General features: G+C 40.6%; 1 protein-coding gene across 1 annotated transcript in view; it reads right to left on the minus strand.

The window, feature by feature from the left end:
- Window positions 1-18,978, minus strand: part of LOC149566133 (ACT domain-containing protein ACR12-like) — a 220,169-nt gene that overhangs the window by 80,082 nt on the left and 121,109 nt on the right. The window contains exon 4 of the mRNA XM_089819562.1: window positions 887-981. Within this exon, the coding sequence (XP_089675688.1) occupies window positions 887-981 (95 nt within the window). The remainder of the gene's footprint in view (window positions 1-886; window positions 982-18,978) is intronic.

Here is an 18,978-nt window from a genome sequence, read left to right on the forward strand (position 1 = left end):
AATATGGCTGCTAAACTCTGACACAAGTAAGATCTTCAATAGAATAAGATATGCAATATAAGACAGCAGTTCCATGCAGCTTACACATGGGGTTGTTCCTTCAAAGTTCAAACTCATCTGGCCTGCTTAGGGTGCCAGCATGCAAATTGCAACATGTCACAATTCAATACAGAATATCAGATTCAAAACAATAGAAAGCATGGAAACTCATTTCATAAAAATAGTAGCACAGAACCACACTGAAGAATCTATCAAGTATTATAGCTAGTCAGTATGAATAAATTGATGGAATAATAATTTGTAGCAGGAAATGATTATTAAGTCAAACAAAATAACAAATTAAAAGGTAAAGCCTGTCATTCATGCAAAGAGTCAAATTATGCAGAATCTCTCAAGGAAGGAATCAAGCTTCTAGCTCTTTTTGCATGTTCAAACTTGATGGCTACATGGTAAGTTCTGAGATCACAGGGACATCAGGGACAGTTTGTCCACAAATAATTTGGGACTCCTGGCAAACGCACCCCACTTACGGAGACATCCCCAAAAGAATATTTTGCAGGACAGGAAAGAAACAAGATATCTCAAATAACCCATGGATGCATTGGGTACTGTTTGTAAATCAACTGTCTTGTAAATGGATAGAGCTGTTCCTATGCATTACAAGGCTTTGTACTAGAATTATCCCAACTCAACTCGATCGACTGCAGCTGGATAGTTTGACAACAACCAGTACAAAAATATTGTTTAAGATGAAGATCAATCTGATATTTTCATTATTTCACTCCTGATTTTTTTTCAATTAATAATACATCTAGTGCTCCATGCAATCTCCAAATACTAATGATGTCTTTTGCAATGCAAAAGTCAAAAGGTAAGTCAAACTTACAGATGTGTTATAAAGAATTTGGTACGAATAACTGATGCATCTGTGAGAACACTTCCCTTCACCACATCCAGGCCAAGATCTCTGAGTGCTTTCATCTGCATTAGAGTTATTGTTAACCCAAAAAAAGCACTAAAATCTGAATCCAAATCTACGTTAAAGTATTCACATATTCAAACATTATTAATCAAATCAAGACTCCACGAAGTAAATAATGCCTAGTGAAGATATTAGTGTTAATCATTCAGTGGCACAGTCACTGAGAAGAAAAAGATATGGCATACGAAGTATCACAAACAAAGCAACAGCAACACTAGAAGACTAAGTAATGAAGCAGGTAACATCTACAGCATTATATTTATTATTCACATTTTTGCCTTTCAAATATGAGCATAAAAGATTTTCTGCAGACTATTATCAAGAGCTAAGCTGACCAAAAAGATTCTTAGTTTCAGTAAACTATTAGTAAATTAGATTGTATGAGATACAATAAATTTTAATTCATACCCAAAGAAGCACATGAAACATATTATCAGAAAATATATTAAAAATGAAGGAATGCAATCTTATCAACTTACTAACAAACAAGGAACTCAACAAATAATATAAAAATCAATTGCCAAGCCTTTCTTGTTTTGTAAAACAAAAATAACCTCCTCATAGAAATTTTAAAAATATCATTTAATGACAATTTTACATAGTGACTGGTCAGCTGCAATCTCTGTGCAATTAGCTGATCTTTCACAATGCCTAAAATACTGTGAATCAATCAAAACTTGCTATGCATGGCATTTCCATCATTGCAAAATCAGTTCTAGTTTCAGGACAGTATGAAAGCTACATACCAACACTGTAATATTTGATCTCATGCTTGAGCAAGTTATTTGCATTTTGACCAGGATGGACCTTGTTTACCGTATGGATTAATTAAGCAACGCACACAGGAAATAGACACGAACACCGAACAGCAAATAGCAGAACTCTTATTATTATTTGCATATACCAACAGTACATTATGCTTCGATGATAAGATATGTTCTCTTCCATACAATGGTTCCCGAAGGGGTTATAAATACTTTCCAAAGAACCTTCCCGAAGGAGTCCGTCGGCCACATACAACATGTCGCTACATAACTATTTACCCGTCGGCTACATGACAAGACTTTTTCCAAAGGGACCCGTCGGCCGATGCACAATTTCTTTTCCGAAGGGACCCATCGGCCGATACACAATTTCTACTGACGACATCATCCCCCCCAAAAAGAAAAGTCGTCTCTTGACGACTATTACAAAATCTCTGAGACAAATCAACAACCAAAATACATTGACTGACTAATTGGTCTTCAACACTGTCACCTTAGCCAATTTGACATCTGACCCTAATAGCCACCTTTGCCGCTTTCTGCCTTCCAATTCCGAGTACACTGAATCAAGTGTCGCTGCACTGCCTCCAACTAGATGATCAGCTCCTCCCGAGCTCTCTACGCATCCACCAAGACAGCCTCACGGCCAACACCTACTCTCAGTGCCTTCGATACACAGACACTCCATGCCTGCCGCAGCTCCAAGTCTTTTCAACTGGTTAGACTCCCACGACTGATATCCGCAACGACTGGGGGTCCAGGGGGCAATGCCCCTGGCGGGGTCGAGGGGCAGTGCCCTGGGTGCGCTATAGGGCGGGGTCGAGGGGCAATGCCCCTCGCCGCTAAGACCAATTTAGCACTTTGAAACCCATACAAAACTGCACGGAACACACCATTTCTGTCGATTCTACACTCTTTTTGGCAATCGTTGATGCTTCCCCTTCCCTATGGCATCATCTGATACTCATTCTGAGCAACTTGATTCTGTCGCCGTTTTTTTTTTTTTTTGTAGAAAACCTCCTGTCACCCTTCTGTGATGAAATCTGTACGGCTTCCAACTTGACACAATCCGGATTCCAATCTGCTTAAAAAAACCGTACTGCAATATCCCATCGTCTTGGAAAATCCGTACAATGAAAATTAACAAATTTTGGCTCCAGAAACCGTACGTTAATCTTCTGAGGCACAGAGCAACTTTGAAAGTGGAAACCGTAAATTGCCTTAAAACCGTACTTCAAATTTGAAACCCGTACCTTATCTGAAAAAAGCCGCACTACAAAAGCCGTACTGCAAAAAATCGTACTACACAAATCGTACTACAAAATCGTACACCATTCTTTAGATGTTAAAACCGCACGGTCCAAGAAAAAACCGTACCACAGCAAAACCATACACCAACTTTGAAGATGGAAACCGTACATTGTCTTTAAAATCCGTACTGCAAGCATGAAATCCGTACATTGTCTTTAAAAACCGTATTGCAACATGAAATCCGTACGCTGGCTTTGAAAACCGTACTGTAAACATGAAATCGGTACGTTGTCTTTAAAAACCGTACTTGGCAATGAAATCCGTGCCCTGGCAATGAAATCCGTACGGGCAATGAAATCCGTACCCTGGCAATGGAAAACCGTACAGTACTATGAAATTCGTACCTTACCAATGGAAAACCGTACGGTGCTAATGAAATCCGTACCTTAACAATGGAAAACCGTACGGTACTTTTTTTTTTTTTTTTTTTTTAAATTTTAAAAAACAATCAGTTTTCCCTTCGACCGTCGTGACTGTTGGTCTGCAGTGACAGAGGGGTCTCCTGAAGGCCATTTCCTGACGCAGAAGTCTTCCGCTTGTGATATATTTTCAACTTCGACCCATTCACCACCTGAGGCACTCCGTGTCCATCCAAAGTCCATAATTTGATTGCTCCATTGTCCCCTACTTGCCGAATCTGATACGGCCCGACCCACTTAACCTTGAACTTGCCTGGGTTGAACTCATTCCGATCGTCGTACTTCAACACCCACTGTCCGAGTTGAAACCTGCTACGCCTGTTCTGTGTCATCTCCATACCGCCCAGTTTGTTCCCGAAGCTCACTCCATCAATTGCCCCTTTTGGCTGTGAATAACACGTCCACTCCGTACTGCTGCAACTTTTATTAAACCCTTCCTCTTTGTTGCCTGTGCAAATCGTATCGTGTGTTTTCCTTGCCGCCGGTACCTTTCTGCTATATCTATGGTTCGACATAATACTTTCTTCCTGTGTAGTCGTACAGTAGAAACTTTCCTTCTTTTGGGTTCGTACTGTATGTTCTGTCCTTCAGCTTCAGTCATATCCGCATTTTCTTCTTCAGCTTCTCTGTGTTGCTTCGGACATTCATTTCTTCCTTTGGCTTCTCTGTGTTCCTTCGCACATTTATTTCCTCCTTTGGCTTCTCCGTGTTCCTTCGGACATTCATTTCCTCCGTCGGCTTCTCTGTGTTCCTTCGGACATTCATTTCCTTCGGCTTTTTTGTGTTCCTTCGGACATTCATTTCCTTCTTCCTTCTTACCTTCGTCGATCTTTAGCATATTACAACTTGGAAAGAGCTCGTAATCCTCTATCTGCCAGTGGTAAAGACCATTTACTGAATCCAGATCGTCATCTCCTTCCAATCGTAGGACTCCCTCCTGATCGGGTTCCATAATCTGCCTCCTCTCATTGTCTTCTCCTTCAGAATCCGATGAGAGAGCTTCTTCTCCAACCATCTGGGTGTGCAGATCGATGACATACTTCCGGCCTTTGCTTTCGAGTGATAAGTATTTTTCTTCCAATCGTGCTTTGCCTTGGCTTGTATCAGCTACCCCCGGCCCAGAATGGCATCATATCCTCTCCGCTTCAGTGGGATTACGACAAAGTCCAACAGGAATGGCTGTGTTCCAATCATCACTGGTTGTGCTGTCAGGACTCCCAATGGCTTGATTCCATGTTGATTGGCCGTTAGCAGCTGGAATGTAGGCGGCCATAATGTCAGCTGTCCCAACTTTTTCCAAGTGTCTTCAGGCAACACATTGACACCAGACCCTCCGTCCACAATTGTTTCCGTCAATACAGTCCCGAGAATTCCCATTTCGACGACTGCTGGATGGCGTCCGGATGAGAGGGCTAACAGCATTAGATCTTCTGCACTTGCGCCACTTTCCTTCTCCTTTTTGTTCCTTCTCCTTTTTGTCCACTGTACTTGCTCCACTTTCCTGCTTCCTTCCATGTTCTCCTGGTAGTTGAGCAGCGGGAACAATGTTTGTGAGTGCCGATCGGAGCTGAGGCATAGTGAGCAACAGATCACTTATCTTGACAGGTATCTCGGCTTGCAAAATTTGCCAGACAATGTTCTGTTCTGCGCAGTTCCGTACGGAAGTACTCGGCGTGTCCTTCAGGTGTGCCGTTTCTGCCTGTGTTGCTTTCTGGATCTCTACCCGTGCTTCTTCCAGTCTCTTCTTTTCTTCCGCCGGGTCGGGGTACACTTTCGCTTGCTTCCGTGTGATGGCCAAAACCTCTTCTTTGTCCGTCCTGACGGTGATCAAGTTTACTCCCGACTTCAGACACCTAGCATCTTCATGATCACTAGGTCCACACCATCGGCATAGCAACTTCGGCGTGCTCGTCGTTGTGCACTCACGGGCGAAGTGACCCCACAGATTGCATGCACGGCATTGAACAATTGGCCGACCATTCGCATCGTACTGAATTCGACTCCTTCCGCCATTGTTGTTGTTGCCACCATTGTTGTTATTGCTGTTGTTGTTTGAACCGCGCCAGTTGTTTCTGTATCCACCTGATGTGGCACCGTCTGTACTAGTGTTCTCGTTCCCTCTTGACGGGGATGCCTCCTGTGACAGGAACACTTGTTGCGGTGTCCTTGTTTTTAAATTGAAAGGGCATTCCTTTACCGAGTGTCCCAGGATTTGACAGATTTCACAAAATTGATCTTTCGGGCAGGATCCCTTCGTATGGCCTTCTTTCTTACATTTCGTGCACCATAGGTCATTGCCCTTAGTTTCCTTGTTCATGTTTTTGAATTCCTTCATCATCCGCATCATGTCCTTTTGGAGGGCACGGACCTTGTTGCTTCCTTCGTCATCGCTGCTATCATCTCCTGAGGATGCATCGTCATCTGAATCGGACGTGTTGTTCTTCTTCTTCTTCTTTATCTTCTGGTCACTTTTGAGGTTCATTGCCCGATTGTACGCTTCAATGTATGTCGATGGTGGCACGATCTTCATCTTTTTCCGCAGCTTCGGGTGAAGGTCTTCAATGAACCATCTTTTCTGGAGGCCATCTGCCGGCTTATTCTCCACTTTACTGATTAAGTCCTTCAATCTCCTAACGAAGACCCGTACTGTTTCATTCTTCTTTTGCTTGGTATTGAATATCTCGGCTACAATTTCATTATCATCACGCAAAAGTTGAAATTCCGTAATGAACTCCTTAATATTATCCCAACTATTTAATTTCTGTGGATCAGCATCAGTAAGCCAATCAATCGCAACACCCTGTAGGGTAGCAGGAAATTGTCGGATCCATTCATTTGTATCTGTTATGCCATTTTCCCTCCAGATCGTTTCACATGTTTTACAATGTCGAATGGGATCAGCTGCTTCATCACCATCAAATTTAGGCAATTTTTCCTTCGGACCTGCCATTATCACTGTATGTCGAGGGTTTTGTTGTGTACCTGCGCTGTTTTGAGCACCCGCGCTGTTCTGAGCTCCCGTGCTGTTTTGAACACCCGCACTGCTCTACACACCCGCGCTGTTCTGGACACCCGCGCTATTCTGCACACCTGCGCTGTTCTGGACACCCGCGCTGTTCTGCACACCTGCGCTGTTCTGGACACCCGCGCTGTTCTACACACCTGCGTTGTTTTTTGCTTCCGCGCTGTTTGGTGAAGAAGAGGGTTCGTCAACCAAAGCTGTTTGTTCCGGAAGTATATCTCGGACGAAGAGGTCACTCCACGCTCGTGCTCCTTCGGCACTCCGAGCCGTGCGAGTCGATCTCCTTCCGTCAGGATTCTCTTCCCGTGGCGTATGCAGGTTTAGAAACTCCTCCCTCGCTTCTTCCACCAACTCAAGCCGTTGTCGAGTCTCCTTCAACAATCCTTCCGCGCTCTTGTTTCTGTCGAGAATCTTCTGAAATCTCCTTCGACGCTCTATCTGCTAAGCCAAAATTAAATTTTTCCGCGCAATGCGTATGTCATCTTTTTCCTTCAGCTTACTCTTATCTTTGTTCAACTGATTCGACATTTAATTCATATCCGCCTGCCTGCGTACCAGGTCCATCGAGCAACGACGCCAAATGTTTACCGCATAGATTAATTAAGAAACGCACACAGGAAATAGACACGAACACCGAACAGCAAATAGCAGAACTCTTATTATTATTCGCATATACCAACAATACATTATGCTTTGATGATAAGATATGATCTCTTCCATACAATGGTTCCCGAAGGGGTTATAAATAATTTCCGAAAAACCTTCCCGAAGGAGTCCGTCGACCACATACAACATGTCGCTACATAACTATTTACCCGTCGGCTACATAACAAGACTTTTTTCAAAGGGACCCGTTGACCGATGCACAATTTCTTTTCCGAAGGGACCCATCGGCCGATACACAATTTCTACCGACGACAAACCTGGGGATGAAATTAACTAGATTTATGATTATTGGGCTCGGAAGCTCAGGAGGTCCATACCAACCACAATTCATGGAGCTAGGTTCACAGCCCAGAGACTTGGAGGACTAAACCATTTAAAATTAAAATGAATTGTACAATCACACTAGTTCAACTATATATGCTGTGACGAAAGCTCGGACCCAACATGCGCAAGTGTTGGTTTTTTGTGGAAAAACCTGTAATGTGGAAGTAAAACCAAATGCCAGTATTGAGGTCCTTCCCCACTATCACACACTTATAGCCTAATCTCTCCTTGAGATCCCAGATTATCTTCTTTCCTAATGCAGTAATTTCCTCCTTGTGGACAGCATTGATTCTTAAAAAGCTTTTTGTCCAAAAGCTTGACAAAAGGTTATTTAACCTAAAGTAAAAGAAAAAAGCTACCGTGAGAAGAATAAGACCATTGGTCGTGTGATTCCTTCTTGGACCTTCACAGAACTAGCAAAGAGCAATAACTTTATCCAGTTTCTTTATCTCTAGCTCAAATACCTGTTAGCAATATTTTTTAAATGTATAAACCTGAAATTTGAATATAAAATTCTTTAAATCAACATCAAAATATATAGTTGAACATTTTCTTTTGTAATAGTTTCCAACAAATGTCTATTGATAAGTTAATGTTAAAGCACTCACTTCTCAAGAAAAACATCATAGTCTACCTTTTTGATTATTTGGTACAAAACACTAAAAATATTTGTTCATTTCAGAAAATCAGAGACTTTCTGCCTAGAATCCAGAAGTTCCACAATGGAACTGTACAAATTTATAAATCTTGAATTTAGTATATATTAGTATTACTAAAATCTACACTCCGAGGAAATAAAAACTTGAATTGTGATATTGCTATTAGGATTCAACTCATTGAACCATGCTTCATGAGTAGTGGTTTGCATGAACTTGGCTCCCATGAGAACTAATTGAACACCTAACACTCATTGGATCTAGGTGATGCTCACAAAGGTGAAGCACCGGGAATTCTCGAGATGTCACCCATTCCAGTGCTACTCCAGCTTAAGCATCCTTAGCTACAAAGTGTCCTCCATGGTTATACTCACTTTGCTTGCAACCCCATTAGCACTAACTTTATCTAGTTTCTTTAGCTCTAGCTCAAATAATTGTTAACAATATTTTTAACATGAATAAACCTGAAATTTTAATACAAAATTCTTCAAATCAACATCAAAATAAAGTGGAACACTTTCTTTTGTAATAGTTTCCAACAAATGTGGATCGATAAGTTCACATTTAAACACACTTCTCAAGAACAACATCAGATTCTTCTTGCTTACTGTTTACTTGTCTTCAGTCACTGTTGTTGGTTCAGTCACTGCTACCACAAAGTGATAAAGATTTCTAGTCAACTGAATCCCAAACGCCAATATAAAAATCTTGAGTCCATATCCGTAAACTAGAATCAGCGGGTAACTCAAGCAAACTCCTCACCTGAGTAATATGACTAATACCAACTAACTCCACATACCTGTCTAACATTGTTCCTGTATCTTGGATGTGAATGCAAGATGAACTCACAACATTATCAACGACCACATATGATCTGCCTACCGCAGAAAGCTGAGTATCAGGTGTGCAAGATGAAACTAAACTCAACTCCACGCCATGCTTATCCCCATGTCTCTCCTAGTCCTGTAATGCGAATGGAGTATTCACCAAGAAAGCTCGAGTGTCTTCAAACTCGCGAGAAAGCCTGTGAACTTCCTTCTCCTTCCTCCTCAAGGCATCTGAATAGTCATCGGCAAGGCTAAGAAGATGGTCACGATCTGATAGAAGATGTAAATAACTCAACTTCATCATTCCCATTCCTTCCCTAATCGCCTGTAAATCAACACAAGACAACTCTACTTGAACTCCCTTATGTCTGCCCTGTAACTGAATTATCTGGATGTGATCCTCTATCATATCCCGCATCCTATCATGATGAGATAATTAAGTCACAATATTGTCTTCACTCACCTTCAGCTGGCTGGACAAATCATGTGAAGTTCTACCAGCCTCAACCTCATGTGACGAAGCATCCAAATGTGCCTGGTACTCCCTCTCAACAAAGTCATGAATACTTAATGTCTGCTCATCTCTACCAGGTATCTCACCATCGTGCACAACAACATCCTCAAAATCATCATCTGAACCTTCTACACTGTAGTCACTGTCTATCGTAACCAAACCATCCTGAGTACCTATGACATCACCCTCTAGCAATCTGTATACAACTGTCTCAACTTGAGTATCAAGTTGACAGTTACTATCAATTTGCTTCATATCCTTCACCATTTCCTCTTGTGGCGGAGTAGAATCTGAGACCTCTGCTTGGCTGTAAGCTAGTTTCTCGAACTCCTCATGCAAGTTCTTGGTAATTGTGTCATCTGCCCTGTGAGAAGATCTGCCAAATAGAAATCCAGTCAACTTATCCACCTTAGCTGGGTCGGACAACATGTCATTCATCATACGATGGCACTTAACCAACTGTTCAGACATGTCATGGCTTATTTTCTTAAGTTCATCTCGAATGTTTAAATAACCATCCTTTCTACTGTTCTAACTTTGGATCTTCCTACTTTGTCTATCAGCTGTCCAAGATCGTGTCCTCTAAAACTTTGTACTATACCTGTCCATTCTGGATAAAGTAGAGTGCTGATCACTCGTACAAGACGGCTCTTACCCAACAGGATGGCAAGATGATCAGCTCTGATACCATTGTCATGATCCCTACCAATAGGCCACTAAAAACCTCTAATGCTGAATTGAGAAATTTTGTCAAGCACCTCACATACTAGGGTCATATGACTGATATAGCATTTCAGTTTGCTTTAATGACTCTTTTCATCAATTAGCATCAATGAGAATGCTTGCAAGAAGACTCAAAAATTGACTAACAATGACCTAACATGAATGTGCAACTTATTTTGACAATATTCAATGCATATATGTGACTGAAACTACTTGCAATATGCAGCTACAGCAACTAGTAATTATGACGAACACTTTGAGTGCAACCTAAGATGGCATTAATTCACTTACAGCCAAGTGGCATTAATACAAACACTTGGCATGCAATCTGAATTACACTACTGAAAGTAAAAACTAGATATAGGAAATTGTTAAGCAACAAATCCACTCAAATTGATGATGTAAAAATGATGCCAATGTATTCATGCAACAATAATCTAAATGCCATTACATTGATATGCAAAATTTCAGCCTTAGGCAATGCGAGCAAGTACCAAATCGAACTACTATTGCTGATATGCAAGAATGGATGTAGGGACGCAGTAGTACTCCTTTTTACACGTGATACTAACAAGCTGAAAGAAGTACATTAAATAAGAAAACCCATACTGGCTGATTACAAACTATGAATTTTCTTGCAACTACAAACTGAAATGTAGAACCTGGATTGTGCAAGTGCTAATGACTGAATGCTGGCGATGGAATGATAAAAATGCAACCCGAACTGTCCTTAAGACCAGCAATTGTAAGGCTTGCAAGTACAGCCGTACCTATACTAACTGTACGACACTTGGTAAAAGTAAATGCTGGGCTGCAAGGTGCCGAAATTGGCATGAATGGTGGCACCCAGGTTGGAGGAATACCCTCCCAAAATCTGAAAATCAGACTCCTAGTTGGATGTGAGATGTGAACAAAAAGGTGGTTCCAAACCCTATCTTGAAATTCTGAAAACTGAATTAGACTTGTAGCAAAAACTTTTTCGAACTGCTTTTTTTCGCTCTACTTTTTTTGGATCTGCTTTTTTGCTTTGCTTTTTGGATCTGCCTTTTCACATTGCTTTTTCGGATCTGCTTTTTTGCTTTGCTTTTTCGGATCTACTTTTCCACTTTGCTTTTTCGGACTGCTTTTTTTGGCCCTGCTAAAAATGCCTCCGGAAATGCTGAAATGCTAAAAATGGTCTTAGGCCCAATGATGCTCTAGCTGAAATGATTGAAGTATCACCTCCAAATGTGCAACCCTTCAAAAGATATTTCACCTCCTCAGTTATGCAAAATCCTTAGGAGTCTCCATTCCCAAAGATCAACTGACTATCTGAAGACTAGCTTGGCTCCACAATAGACTATCTGAATCACAATCTAATGTCAAGATAAGAGATAAACAACTGGATGATCAAATGCAAGACCCATAGGGTCTATTTATTCACTTTTCAGTAGCTTCCTCTAGAAGTCACTTAAACATTCTAGAAGCATCCAAATATTCTTATAGAATAAAGTGCACTTTTTATAAAATATTACTTTATAATAAAAAGTGCATCTCAACATCAAATTATAAAATTGGGTCCAAATATGTAACTTTACTTTATAACAAACGTAGGCCCAAATCACTAATCAATTGTAAGGACAAAATACTGCCAAATAGTCACTGGTCAACTCTCTCCACATCACCACCAGTCTACGAGAGCCTGTGATAGACTGATTCGACACGCTAAACAATGTCAGCAAAAAAGGGGACATGACAGCATCCTGCATATTTGACCTAGGGTTGGTGCCATGCCCCTCGTATCTCTCTTGGTTCATTCAAAGTTGGATCCTAACGACTTAGATACCAAACTGACCATCGCATTGACAAAGGGGACTATATTTTCCATTTATGTACCTTGGTGGAGACAAAAATGAAGATTCATTTCATCTTTCGCTATCCTATCTACTGTGAGATCAACGGGAGATTTTATTGACTTTTTTGAGATTGCAGGTTCTTATCGACTTTTTTCAATTACATTAACTAGCATTGCCTAGTGCTCTATCTTAGGGAGGCCATTTAGCTTTGGAATTGTACTTCGTAGCTTCTTTTTCCTCAGCACCAGGCTTTGATCAGCGTGTCACCGACTTTTACGCGCCTGTAATGTTCTCGCTACTGAAATGCTCCCACGCATTGGAATTAATGGCCGTACAAATTCTTAGAATGGGGGTCGTATGGGTAGGAGCAGTGACTGTACGGAGTTACAGCCGAATAGTGTGAGGATAGAGGCCGTACGGACTCTAGCCATATAGGGATTACTAAGTTTGCGAATGGTGTCTCTGAAGGGTAGGAGCCGTATGGTCTTATTTAGATGAAATGTACGGGACAAATGATGTGAAGGCCGTAACCATACGAGTGGATTTGAGGGCCGTACGGTGGGATTGGAGGGCTGTACGACAAGAATACTGCTTGGCTGTACGATGCAGATGGAAATGGTCGTACGGATGAGCAAGCAAGACGACTGTACAAGGGATGGATGCCACTAGGAATGTTAGAGAGGTAATGAGCTGTACGATAGATGAAATGGAATTGTGCTTAGTGCCAGAATAATTGCATTCATTAATTGATATCAAAATAATGGATTCAATTTGTTACCAGAGATACAAGTTTACGCATATGCCATAAGAAAGGACACCGATTTTTTTTTCCAGATCCGAGCTAAGTGATACAAGCAACAACGGAATAGGGTGAGGGTTGAATCCCACTGAAACCATATGAGCCAAATAGGGAAGGTCTTTCACTTCTGAAATGGCGAACAATCCAGAACTCCAACAGGAATTCGTAGTATAGAGAAATATAATCCAAAGCATACCTAAAACTTCCTACAAGTCGTGCCTAAATACCTGTCGGGAAACCATTTCGAGGGTGTACAAAGATAGCCAACGGCGACACAAACTTCTAACACACAAAAGTAAAAATGGGTCCGAGATAAATTAAATGAGTCGGCTCATTACAAAGTTTAATTTATTTTATAACGGGGACATTACAGTCCTCCCGTCCCAAAGTTTGTTTGTCCTCAAGCAAATGCAGTGCCGGATGCTGGAGAATGTGCTCGCCCTCCCACGTTGCGTCATCCAACGGTAGGTGTCCCCAGCGCACCAAGTATTCCTTCATAGTGTGGTTCCAAAAGGTCTTTTCATGTACTTCGAGGATCTCGGCAGGTTCCAAAATGAGCTTTCCTTCTTCGTTGAGTGGCGGAAGGTTGGTAGCAACTGTGACATTTTGCCCTATGGCTTTCTTCAGACAAGAAACATGGAAGACATTATGAATGCGGCTTCCCTCCAGGAGTTCCAATTCATACGCTACCTCACCAATGCGACAAACCACACGATAGGGGCCATAAAATTGTGGCTTCAATTTTTCCTTTCCTATTCCCTTTAATGAAGATTGTTGGTACAGCTGAAGCTGGAGATAGACCAGATCCCCGACTTCGAAACTCCTCTCTATTCGGTGCCTGTCGGCATACATCTTCTGTTGATTTTGTGCGCATTGCAGGTTTTCTTTCAAGCCACTCAGTATGTCTTGTCCTTCCTGAAGCCAGTCCCTCGCCCTTGGTGCGCGACTGTCACCCAGAACTGTGTCGATGAAAGAGAGGGGTTCATACTTGTATAGGGCCTTGAATAGTGTCATCCTGATAGACATGTGATACATGGTATTGTAGCAATATTCCCCCAAATGGATCCATTTTACCCACGCTGCTTGTGCCGACACATAGTTTCAAAGGTAGCCTTCAAGCCATTTGTTCACAATCTCGGTTTAACCGTCCGTTTGCGGGTGGTAACTTGTGCTTGGTGATAATTCTATTCCTGCAATCCGAAACAATTTTGTCCAGAAGATACTGATGAATCGTCCATCCCAATCACTGATGATGTTTCGGGGTAACCCATGCAGACAAAAGACTTCCCTAAAAAAACAGATCGGCAACTTGTGCAGCCCAAAGGTCCGAGGGGATGGCAAAGAAATGTGCATACTTTGTCAACCTGTCAACCACCACGAAGATACAATCCTTTCCATTCACCTTCAAAAGACCTATTATGAAGTCCATTGATATACTTTCCCATTTATGTTTGGGATTTGGCAAAGGTTGTAGCAGCCTGGCAGGAAGAGTATGTTTAGACTTGTTCTGTTGGTAGACCGTACATTCTCTTACATGTTGCAACACGTCCCCTTCTAATCCTTTCCATGAAAACCTCTCCTGAAGACTTCTATAAGTTTTGAGGAAACTGGGGTGTCTAGCCAGAGGTGAGTCGTGCACTTCCCTCAAGATCTTCTGCTTCAATTTGGATTCTAACACCAGGTATATTCGATCTTTATAGTAGATGATATCATCCAACACTCTATACCGATCATCGCGGGTGTGGCAATCCATTATTTCACAGGCAAATGTATTCTTGGACTATTCCACTAGCAGATGTGCCTTCCAGTCAGCTGAAATCCGGTCTAGTGAGCAGATGGTGGGTTTTCTGGACAAGGCATCTACAACAACATTGTTTTTCCCTTTCACATACTCAATGTCAAAATCAAAAGCTTGAACTTTGCTTACCCATTTTTGTTGCCGTTCGTTCAAGTCCTGCTGCTCCAAAAAATATCTGAGACTGTTATGATCCGTACGGACGACAAACTTGGCACCTACCAGATACTACCGGAACTTGGTTAGTGCGTGCACGATGACCGACATTTCTTTGTCGTAGATGGAATACAAGCATTTTGTTGGTGTAAGCTTTCTGCTCTCATAAGCGATGGGGTGTTTATCTTGCATCAGTACTGCTCCAATGCCTTCCCTAGATGCGTCGCACTCTAGAATGAACTGTTCAGTGAAGTCAGGTAGTGCAAGTACGAGACAAGTGCTCATGGCCTCTTTCAGCTTATCAAAGGTGAGTTGTGCCTTTTCATTCCATTGGAATGACCGCTTTGTCAGATCTATGAAAGGTGCACTGATTTGAGAGAATCTTTTAACAAACCTTTTGTAGTAACTGCACAGTCCGAAGAATCCTCGCAAATCTGAGAGTGATTTTGGGGGAGGCCAATCGAGGATAGCCTGAATCTTCTCCTCTGACAACATGCCCCAAGTACAATATCTTTTTCATACCAAACTCACATTTGGATTGCTTGGCGAACAAGGATTGTTCCTCTATGATACTTAGAACTTCATTTAGATGCTTTAGGTGCTCCTCCCATGTCCTGCTATAAATAAGATCATCAAAGAATACCAATAGATACGCAATTGTTTGTTGAAGATGCGGTTCATGCAAGACTGAAATGTAGCAGTTGCATTGGTCAATCCGAACGGCATGACCAGGAATTCATAATGTCCGTAGTGACAACGGAAAGCCGTTTTCTCCACATCTTCTTCCCTCATGCAAATCTAATGGTATTCGGAACAAAGATCTATTTTTGAAAAATAGAGCGCGCCATGTAGTTCATCCAGCAGCTCATCTATCATTGGAATTGGATATTTGTTCTTTATTGTTTTTTGGATATTCCTTCTTTTTGACGAAGACCATAGATGATGTGAATGGGCTAGAACTGGGACGGATCCATCCTTTCTCCAGCAATTCCTGAATCGTCTTTTCGATCTCATCTTTGAATTTCTTGGGATGGCGATACGATGTGGTTATGATTGGCTTTGCCTTTGATTCCAACTCAATAGTGTGTTCAAAACCCCGGTAAGGTGGTATGCCAGGAGGAATATCCATGAAAACCTTTTCATGTCTACTTAAAATATCTTGGAGCTCATCATCCTGTGGAGGTGTTCTTTGCCCTTTTATAGGTTCTGCCAAGATAAAACAATGCACAACCCACACAACATCATCATGCCAAAAGATTGCCTCCATCCGATGCGTAGAAACTTCCTTCGGACCTTCATTTGCCATTCCTCGGAGGACAACTTTCTTTCTGTCAACCACAAAAGTGAAGTCCATCCGCTTGAAACTCTGAGTGTATTCATCAAGGGTCTCCATCCATTATATGCCAAGAATGACTTCCATGTCAGCAAGGTCCACTATGAAAAAGTCCTCTGTCACTGTGTGGTTCGCCATTGTGATGCTCAGCTGAGGAACAAGGTGCATGCAGTGCAGGAAGGTCCCTCCGACAACCTTGACCTGAAAGCCTGTGTGTGCCTCCGTAGGGAGACTTCTTTGTCTTACCAAGGATGAGTTGATGAAATTTAGAGTAGTGCCGCTATCTAACATCACTGTAACCCTTTGTCCTTGAAGGGTACCCCGTACAGGAAAAATTGTGCACCTCGGGTTGCCAGCCAATGCAATGGCTCCTTTGCCCTATACCAAAGCGGCAATTCTCTCCGTATGGTTCAAACCAATGTTGGTGTCATAGTGGGGTTGGTTATCTTCGGCCGACATTTCTTCTTGTTCGTCCTCATTGTTGTCCTATATTTTGTCACCACAAAATGTTGGTAACAGCACGAAATTTTTCCAAGCTAGTTTCGTGTTTCTCTAAGCTTGAATTTGATATTCAATTGCTTAATGTTGATCGATTGATCCATTTCAATTCGAATATCAAATTCTTTTACTGAAGGCCTTCGTCAAGTCATTTTTGTTTTGCTTTTTGTCGAGCCTTTGCTTGATTTTTGAAGCCTTCACAGTCCATTCTTTGCTTTTGAGTTTGTGTTTGCTTGTTTTTGGTCCTTTGAATTTGCTCATGTTATGCCTTTCGATTTCCCCTTCAATTTGGTCTAACCTAGAGGTCAATCAGAGTTGTCAGTCAAGAGATATGGTCATTTTAGTGCCTCAAAAGTGGACATTTTAGGTGCAACAGCACGAATTAAAAAAAAATGATGTTATATTTTCATTTTAACATTCACTTTTTAAAAATATAACATTTTATTCACTTTTTGTTATGTTTTGAAGTTACTTTTCATTTAAATTTATAACTTAAAGTGACTATAGTGCACTTTATGTTATAATTTTAAGTTGAGTTACTTTTTTATTTTTCACTTAAAGTGACTATCGAACTATATAGTTACTTTTTAAATTTTTGATTTTTCAAATCAAATACTTATATAAATGTCACTTTGACTTAATGTTTATGACTTATATTGATTAATATAATGCATAAATGTTATTTTTGACCCATATTGTTGACATTTTTATAAAAATAAGTGAAATGCATAACTTAAGAGCCTAAAAGTGGACATTTTATGTGCATATGCATGTAAAAAACCATGAAAAGTGGAAACTTTTCATGCTAATGCATATGAAAACTCATTTTGAGGACCTTTTTCAAGTCATTACATCAAAAACTTGTAAAAGTGGACCTTTTTGATGCAATGCCATGAAAAGTTGAGTTTTCATGCTTGTGCATGAAAAAGGTGAGATATGTTTATAAAATATGTGACTAACTCCAAAAAGTGAGATTTTGGAGACTTGTACATTTTAAAATATGGAATGGGCTTCAAAAAGTGAGATTTTATCTCAAGACATATTTTAAAACATGCATTGGACTCAAAAAGGTCCTCTTTTGCCTTCCAACATGTTTTAAAATATGTAATGAACATAAAAATGTCCTATTATGTGAAGAAAACATGTTCTTGCTCCAAAAACCTCCTATTTTGATCATAACTTTTGATTTTCTCCATGGATTTGAATGAAATCAGTTGCATTCATCATGTTTTGGAGAGGTGATCATTTTGCCCTCATAAAAAATCAAGTTATTGCACCCAAAAACGTGTTTGAAACTCCCAAGCTAGGGCACCTTTTTTTGCATAAAACTCCATAAATCTGCCAAGTTTGATCACGTTTTTGCATGAGATCAAGTCATTTTTACCTCATTAAGTGATTACATTGGTTGAAGATCATTATTTTGGTGTTAAATCATCAAAACATTTTACTTTGAAGATCACGTTTTTTGCTTGTTTTGGCAAAAACGGCTCAAGAACATGCAATCTTTAAAACGTTGCAAAGAGGAGCCAATCTAGGGCACGTTTTGGCATTTTGCTAAATAATCTCCTTGTTTGCTGCCCTTCATCATTCGGATTTTGGAGATTTGAAAAGTTCTCATCATTTTTTGAAGAAAAATTCAATCAAAGAGCATCTTTTCCTTCATTTTTGGCACATATTCATCATGTAAGTGGACCTCTTCTTTCTTACATTTTAATTCATGCTTATCCTTGCTAATTTTACGCATGAAATCGTTGAATGGATGCCATTTGTGAAAATCTTTGCCTTAGAATATGCATTTTTCCTTTAAATATGAATTTCTTTTTCATTTTGATGTCTTTAGTTCTTCCCCAAGTTCCAAATTCGAATTTCATCTTTGGAGTGCATTGCATGTTGGCATGTTTTGAGCTGTTTTCAAAGGTATGTTGTTTTTCTTTTGTTTTGGTTTTGTGTGCTTGTTGCCAGTTTTTCTCCATTTTGGAGAAGTTGCAAGTTTTTTCCAAAAAACTTGTTTTTCCTTCACTACATGCGAAAGCATTATCATTTCATTTTTTCACATTCCGTTTCCATGTCATTACATCTCACATTTCATCCGACAAATGCGATTACATGTTTTTCACTTCATTCACCATCCACACATGCACGTAATCCCATTTTCCGTTTCCATTTTCATCCATCTCATTTTTCGCTTCCATTTGCACAACACGATTACACGAAATGCCTTACGTGTAATTACATCCAAAAGGTTCGATTTTAATCAAAAGTCATATTTTGAAAAGACAAAAAATATGTTATTTTAGCTTTCTGTGAATTTTGACTTCTTTCTTCCTCCAAAAGTGACCATATAATTCATTATC

Source organism: Cupressus sempervirens, chromosome 3 (assembly GCF_028749045.1).
Source record: "Cupressus sempervirens isolate cs-2001-9-10 chromosome 3, ASM2874904v1, whole genome shotgun sequence".
Taxonomy (NCBI): domain Eukaryota; kingdom Viridiplantae; phylum Streptophyta; class Pinopsida; order Cupressales; family Cupressaceae; genus Cupressus; species Cupressus sempervirens.